The 8132-nt window shown below is 53.3% G+C and overlaps 1 protein-coding gene across 1 annotated transcript; it reads right to left on the reverse strand.

Moving 5' to 3' along the window:
• Positions 1-386: 386 nt before the first annotated feature.
• On the reverse strand, positions 387-7792 carry LOC105548674 (ETS translocation variant 3-like protein). The gene is made up of 5 exons (XM_011992831.1): positions 7452-7792; positions 7127-7364; positions 6691-6880; positions 5856-5976; positions 387-1469 (listed from the first exon to the last, which is right to left on the reverse strand). Exons 1-5 carry the CDS (start codon positions 7507-7509, stop codon positions 991-993), a joined length of 1086 nt encoding a protein of 361 aa, XP_011848221.1. The 5' UTR covers positions 7510-7792; the 3' UTR covers positions 387-990.
• Between the last annotated feature and the right edge of the window lie 340 nt (positions 7793-8132).

Genomic DNA, 8132 nt, shown 5'->3' on the forward strand with positions numbered 1-8132 from the left:
CTTGGCATTCCTAGGGCCTGGGGTGCAGACGAAAAGGGGCCCCTGGCAGTGCCCTCCTCCTCACCCAACCCTTCTGCTCTGAAGTGGTCCACAGAGATCTGAGGGCCGTTCTTTAAGGACCCCTGCTGTAGTCTGAACTTCCTCCCTTGAGGCGGGTTTCCCACTGTGTCCAGGAAGCTCCTCATGTCCTGGCTTCCTTTCAGCCTTTCTCTCTGAGAGGAGATGCTGGCGGGAGGGAAGAGACTGGCTGGTGGGATGTGTAGCTCCACTCCAGGCCTCAGGTTCTCCTCCAAACTCGGGCCCTTTCCCATCACACCAGACCAGAACGCAGGAGGAGCACAGTGGGAGGATGGGGGTCCACCACAGGGGGGTGGTCAGCCAGAGGGCAGTTTGCAAGGACATTTTATTCGTGGTCACAGTGGAGTATTACAGAGCAGAGAAGGCCAGTGTCTCCCTATCCCACCTGCCTGGGTCCGGGGGAAGTGGAGAGAGGAGGAAGTGCCTGCATGGGACGGGGGTTTCCAGGGCCTCAGAGATTAGAGGGATGGGAGAGAAGTTGCATGGAGGGGTGAGAAAGGGGCTGGAGACCTTAGCCCGGAATGGGGAGATAGGCCCTGGAGAAGACTCAGGGAACACAACCACCCTTGTCCTCTCCCCAGGCTAGACCCTTAATTTTCCCCCTTATGCGGGCAGGATGGAAATTATGGAAACCTTATTCTCATCTCCCTGAAGAAAAGTTGAGATTTGGAATGTCTCCTTAATCTGATTAGCAATATGGTGAGAGAGGAGGGACACCCTGTCTTGGTTTTTCCCATTTCCACATTCATACCTTCCCTGCAATGTTCCCCACTTTTGGTCCAACTCCACCCCTTGAAACCCTGCAATTTCAGCCCATGTCCAGCAATGGGAAGGGGCTAACTCAGAGGCAGTGGGCAAGAGGAGAGATGGATTTTGGAGGACTCCTCCTCAACTTCCCACCTTCCTTTCCAATTAAGTAGGATCCAAGGGCCACAATGCTTTGAGGTTCTCCAGATTGGGGGAAGTAAGTCTTTCCTCCCCAGTTTTGAGTCTGCAGGTCTCTGGGCAGAAGCCCTCCCTGGGATCCAGGCATCCCTTTGCCCTCATCATGGGAGCAGGCTTTACTTCCAGCCCCTCGGGCCTGAGGGACAAGAGCCGAAGCCTGTCACCCGCACCCTGTCCCAGCCCGGCCAAGAGAGGAAGCCCTGGAAAATGCCAGGCCCCTGGGTGGCTCCTAGGTCCTGGGAGCAGGATGTCTGGCTTAAAGGCCCCTGGGACCTGCTGCTCTGACGGGAGAGGAGGCAAGAAGGGCCCGGAGAGGCAGGTCCAGTCGGAAGGGAGAGGGGGCGGGAGGGGAGGGATGAAGGAGGCAACACCAGGCAGCTCGCCTTGGACGCTCCCCAAATGGCAGCAAGGGCCCAGCTGGCAGGGGACTGGGGCAGAGCCAAGTCCTAGAGAAAGAAAGAGAGAAAGGGTCAAGGGAGCCCAACCTCTCTCAGATGCCCCTTGCTCCTCCCATTTCCCAGGCCTTCTTATTTCTTGCTTGGAAGTCTCTCTTCCTCGCCCCACTGCCCTTCCTTTGCTTTCTGTCTTATTTTTTTTGAGAGAGAGTATCTCTCTGTCACCCAGGCTGCAGTGTAGGCTTGAACCCTTCCTGGGTTCAAACGATCCTCCCACCTCAGTTTCCTGAGTAGCTGGGACTACAGCACGTGCCACCATGCCCAGCCAAGTTTTGTGTTTTTTGTAGAGATGGAGTCTCGCCATGTTGCCGGGCTTGCCCTTCCTTTTATGCTTTTCTTTTCTTTTTTTCTTTTTTTAAAGACAGAGTCTTACTCTGTCGCCCAGGCTGGAGTGCAGTGGCACAATCTTGGCTCACTGCAATCTCTGCCTCCCAGGTTCAAGCAATTCTCCTGTCTCGGCCTCCTGAGTAGCTGAGATTACAGGTGCATGCCACCACATCTGGCTAATTTTTGTACTTTTTAGCAGAGACTGGGTTTCACCATATTGGTCAGCTGGTCTCGAACTCCCGACCTCAGGTGATCCACCTGCCTTGGCCTCCCAAAGTGCTGGGATTACAAGCATGAGCCACGGCGCCCAGCCTCTTTTCTACTTTTCTTTAGGCCTCATCATAAATACCACTCTTTGGAGAAGCCTTCCGAGACTCCCAGCCTAGGCGAGAGTGCCTGCTGCCTGCCCTCATCCTTCCCTGAACCTCTCCTCCAAGGGCACTCGGCTGAGTTAGGGTCATGTAGTCATTTGTGTGCTTTTCATTTAATGTCTGTGAGTCCAACTCTGTGGGGGCAGGAGCTGTATTTGTTTTATTTTCCCTTGAATCTACCCAGTCTGGACATAATCAGTGCTCAAGAAAAATGTGTCCAGCAAATTAAGGGAAGGATATTCTCTGCTATATCTCAATGGATCCATTCTTCACTCCCTGTCCCTGCAGCAAGGGCCTCCAGTCTAGCCCGGCAAAGAACTGGTTGTGTGGCCTTGGCCTTGTCATTTAAATTTGCAGTCCTCTGTTTCTTCATCCATCAAATCCCCTCTCCTAGCTTAGATTAAGCTGTGTCATGGGTAAGAAGGGGCCCTGCAGAGTTCATGAGTGGGAGGCCCAGGGCAGGTATGGGGAGCCCCAGCCTTCCTCTTCTCTCTCTCACTCGGGTGCATAACTTTCCACCTCCAAAAAGGCTTCCTTCTTCCTGCTCCTTGCAATCCTGCCTCTTTCCCTCTCCGACCCTGCCAGGGCCCTGCCATAGGGCCTCCCAGCTGGGGGCCTTGGAGATGACTATATAGAACTTCACATCACTTTCTGTATTTCAAAAAGCCTAACTGCCGCTCCATGTTTTTCTTAGCAAGACCACATCATTTAACTAAAAGAACAAGCATCAACCCAATGTAGTCACATTGGTTGGGCTCTAGTGAATAAACTGGAAAAACAGGCAGGGTGCGGTGGCTCACGCCTGTAATCCCAGCACTTTGGGAGGCTGAAGCGAGCAGATCACCTGAGGTCAGGAGTTCGAGACCAGCCCGACCAATATGATGAAACCCCGTCTCTACTAAAAATACAAAAATTGGGCCAGTGTGGTGGCAGGCGCCTGTAATCCCAGCTACTCAGGAGGCTGAGACAGGAGAATCGCTTGAACCCGGGAGGCGGAGGTTGCGGTGAGCCGAGATCGCGCCACTGCACTCCAGCCTGGGCAACAAGAGCGAAACTCTGTCTCAAAAAAAAAACCAAAAACCAAAAACCAAAAAACAAAACACACCAAAACAAACAAACAAACAAAAAAACTGGAAAAACAAGTTATTAATATATCCAATGTATTTGATAGGAACAATATTTCTGAAGTCAGATCTATGTAGGGAGAAAACAGTGACAGTGATCCTCTAGGAGAACAAGTGTGGAGGCCCCCATCAGAGCACCCTTTCTCTGGGTCACTGTCTTTTCCTTGGGTCCTTAGATGAGGTGGAGACTGCTGTTGCACAGGAAGGCTGTGTCCCTCGGGGTTCCTGAGGTCAAGGCACATGGAAGAGATATTTTATTTCTAAGAGTCCTCTCATTCTCCCACCAGTTCCTTTCCATTCCCGGCACTGGCCCTGCAGCTCCCTACCTCTGGCTCAACAGACCCGGCACTCCCAGAGGCAGCTTCCTTTCTTGGCACCAAATGCTCTGAGTGAGGGTGGAGGTGAGGGGCTGGCACAGGCTTCTGGAATCTCAGTCTAGAAGTGGGGCATGTGGCTGCTTCCAATCTTCTGGTGACCTACGCCTGCTTAGCATCCCTTAGGGCCCAAGCATAGGCAGGGCGTGTGTGTTTGCCTGCAGAGGGGAGGGAGGTGCAAAATAGCCCACTACAAATGGGGCTTGGGAGGGAACACTTTTTTCTTTCTTCTTCTTCTTCTTTTTTTTTCCTAACACGATCCACCTGGAACGGGAACACTTTTTTCTTTCCCTCATAGTTTCCCAAAGAGAGAAGCTCTCTGCCTAAGGCGTTCTCAGCGCTAGGTCGGGGTGGGTGGGGGTGGAGAAACAGGGAGGGCTGTTCAGGTGCTATTTAGCTGCAGGCTGCCAGACCAGGCCCAGCGAGTCCCAGCAGGCCCTGGAGCACCCCACACCCGTGGCCTCAGCTGCACTCCCAGGGGTGCAGAGCTTGGGCCCCCCAGCAGCTCAGGGGTGGGGTGAAGGCCATGGATCCTTCTTCCATGAAATTGGCTGGAGTGGAGGGGCAATTCTTGGACCCCTGCACAAGAGCCTTGGTTTGGTCAAGTGTCTCTGTGATCTTTTTCACAGAAAATCTAATATTGTAGGTTCCCAGCTCACAGCCTCTGTAAGAGCTGATGTCTGCCTACATTTCCACCTTCTTCTCCCACTCAATGGCCATGTGCTTCTGCACTGGCCTTCTCCCAGTCCTTCTGTCCCAGGGCCATTGCACACACTGTTCTCTCACTCGCCATGCTCTCCCTACTCCCTCTGAGCTCAGCTGACACTCATGTACACTTTGGGTATCATCTCAAGTGTCACTTTGTCAAGGAAGTCTTCCCTGATGCCCTTGGCACTCTGCATTTCTCCTCTGCAGCAGTTAGCACAGTTATAATCACTCATCAATCATTAGTTGAATATCTGCACCCCCCTTGCCTATAAGTCCTATAAAGGCAGTGTTGCTCACATTGGCTCCCCAGCCCCTAGGACAGTGCCTGGTCCATTAAACAGGGGGTCATTAAGCATCTGCTGAAAGAAGAAATGAATGAGTGAGTGAATGAGTGAATGAACTCTATCTTCCCAGTCTCTCTCCCGCTGAGCCTCCATCTTCATCCCATGGCCCTTGTCTTGGTTACCGCCCCGTCATCTTCTGCCTAGATTATCTTCAAAGGCCTTCCACCTCCAGTTGTATGCAACCCAAAACTCTACACACACATAGTCATCTTTATAAAATGAAAGTCTGACCATGACTCTCCCTCCCAGTCCCTCCTGCCCACAGGAGAAAGTCTTGCTCCCTTAGCATGGCTTGTGAGGCCTCTGTGACCCGACACCTGTTTACCTTGCCAGCCCCATCTCTTATCCGTCCTACTTGTTCCCACCCCATCACAAGACTTGCTCTCCAACAGCAAGCTACCAGCAGTTCTCCAGATTTGCTACACTTGTTCCCAGCTTTTTGCTTTATAAATGCTATTTCCAACTGGGTGTGGTGGCTCACGCCTGTAATCCCAGCACTTTGGGAGGCTGAGGCGGGCAGATCACCTGAGGTCAGGAGTTCGAGACAAGTTTGGCCAACATGGTGAAACCCTATCTCTACTAAAGATACAAAAATTAGCCAGGCATGGTGGTGCATGCCTGTAGTCCCAGCTGCTCAGGAGGCTGAGGCATGAGAATCACTTGAACCCGGGAGGCAGAGGTTGCAGTGAGCTGATATCCTGCCACTGTGCTCCAGCCTGGGCAACAGTGAGACTCCATCTCAAAAAAAAAAAAAGAATAAATAAATGCTATTCCCTCTGCTTAGGCATCTTTTTCCATCTCCTTCACCTGCCCGAGTGTTGTGTCCTCTGGGAAGTCCCAGTTCCTTCTCTGGGCCTGAATGTACAGCACCTAGTGCTTACCTGAATGCCCGCAGCAGTCGCTGGCAGTAATCCCATCTCTGCTCCCCACTAGGTTCTGAGTCTCTTGAGCCTTTCATCTCTGAACCCCCACACCTAGTAAATAGCTGGTGTTCAATAAATGTTGGTTGAATGAATGGATGAGTACATAGTATCCCTTGTCTTATGCCCCCTCAGCCATGTACTCAGCCAGGAGGGCCCTTCCTCCTCCGGCTAGGATTCCCTGGGCCCTCCCAGCCCTGAGCACTTACGGTGGATGCTGCTGCTGCTCCCCTTCTTATCCCCAGGGGCCTCTGGTGGTTCCCGGGGGGTCTGCTGTCCCGCCAGCTGCTCCACCGTGGCCTGATGGGTGAACAGCATGCTGTGCAGGAGCTGAGGGGTGAGAAGTAGATGTGGGGTAGGATGGGCTCTCCCTGGCATGTATCCTCCAGTACACTCTGGTACTGTCAGCCAGTTGCTAAAACAATGAAATACTCTCATACCGATTTTTTTTTTGAGTTGGAGTCTTGCTCTGTCACCCAGGCTGGAGTGCAGTGGCACCATCTTGGCTCACTGCAACCTCTGCCTCCTGGGTTCAAGCGATTCTCCTGCCTCAGCCTCCCTAGTAGCTGGGATTACAGACATATGCCACCATGCCCAGCTAATTTTGTATTTTTAGTGGAGATGGGGTTTTGCCATGTTGGCCAGGCTGGTCTTGAACTCCTGACCTCAAGTGATCTGTCCACCTTGTCCTCCCAAAGTGCTGGGATTACAAGTGTGAGCCACTGCGCCTGGCCTCTCATACCTATTGCTAAAAGCCCACTGCCAAGGCTGCCTACAGTCTCAGATGCCCTGGGCCCTTCCCTCTGATCCACCCCAAAAGGAGTGGCGCCTATCACAGAAGGAGCCACCCTTTCTCACAGGTGGGTCCCGTACCACCTGGATTGCTAATACCCCTGCCTCTGGGGCACTCAGGGACTAGGATGCAGGAGGAAAAGAAAACTGGAGGCTGATGGGCTGCAGAGGCAAAGAGGAGGGTGGGGGCCCTCCTGGGCAGAGGGGCAGGACCTGCTGGAGCCCTGAGACAGGGGCTACCTCTGCTCTTACCTCGCTCTGCACACCCACGGGCACCAGCGCTGGCTGACACAGGGCAGGGGCCCCCAGCAGCAAGTGGGGGGATGGTGGCACCCGCACTTCCCACAAAGGATAGTTGACTATGATGAGCTTGCTGAAGTTGAACTTGTACGTGAACCTTTTGCCTTTGGTCTTATGCAGGATCCTCTTATTGTAGTAATATCTGCAGAATTCAAAGTTGAGAATAGAGTTGGCCCAGTGGCCAGAGAATAGAGTCAGGGACCCAGTCACATTCTCCTCCCTAGCCGGGCTGACCCTACGCTGTTCCCCGAGAACCACTAGGCAGCTCACCACAGGCCAGGACACTTCCCAAGCCTTGGAGGGGGTGGAAATCAGCAGGGGTGCCAGAAACCACGGCCCTCTTCCTTGAACTCTTCCCTCTTTGGCCATGTCAGCCGCCTCCTCTCACCTGAGGGCCCGGCTCAGCTTGTCATAATTCATCTGTGGTTTGCATTTCCTGCGGCCCCAGAGGCGGGCCACCTCATCTGGATCCTTGATGACAAATTCCCCGTACTCTCCCTGCTGCCAGGCAATGACATGGCGGAACTCTTCCTTCTGCAGTAGCTCCAGGATGAAGTGCCACAGCTGGATCTGCCGGGAGCCTGGGGACGACTCGGCTTTGTAGGCCCAGTCAGGGAAGGCCAAGCCTGGGTGGACAGGGCAGAGTGAGGGCTCTGGAGGCCCTGCCCTAGGCCACCGTTGGAGCAGGAGGTAGACCTGGCCAAGAGGCTCACCTGGGATCCAGTTGCCGGGGGTGGCTGGGATGCCCTCAGCCAAGCAGCTGCAGTGCATGGTCCACTCTGGCGAGAGGGCCTGTGTCTGGGCCTTGGGGAAATGGTCAACACCTAACAGGAAGGGAAGGAAGGAGGGAGAGGGGAGGACAGTGAAAGAGGAAGGAAAAATGGAGGGAAAGAAGGAAGGAAGGGAGAGGGTCAGGAGAGAAAGAGAGAAAAGGGAAGGGACAAGAGGTTGCCAGTGAAGGGGAGAAAAGGGAACCAACCAGAGGCAGCAAGCTTCCCCATACCCAGACAGGGTCCAGCCTCCTCTGAGGAACTCCCCACTGCCCAGGGCTGACTCGGACTCAGGGCTTCCGGCTGAGCCACTTATATAAATGGAGAGAAGTGCAAAGGGTCCTATATCCTGCCCTGCTGGGGGATTTAGACAGAGAATGAGATCTCTTCTTAGGGCTTAACAGGATTGGAGTTTTTCCCAAGAGAAGACAAAAGAAAATGTAATTAATCACGGGCTCATTCTAAATCTTGAGTGGGAAGGAGGTGGCTTATACACATACCTGTGCCTTTACAGTATTTCTTTCTTTCTTTTTTTTTTTTTTTTTTGAGACAGTCTCTCCCTGTCACCCAGGCTGGAGTGCAATGGGGCGATCTCGGCTCACTGCAACCTCTGCCTCCCAGATT

The sequence above is a fragment of the Mandrillus leucophaeus genome, unplaced genomic scaffold (genome assembly GCF_000951045.1).
Source record: "Mandrillus leucophaeus isolate KB7577 unplaced genomic scaffold, Mleu.le_1.0 Scaffold418, whole genome shotgun sequence".
Lineage (NCBI taxonomy): Eukaryota > Metazoa > Chordata > Mammalia > Primates > Cercopithecidae > Mandrillus > Mandrillus leucophaeus.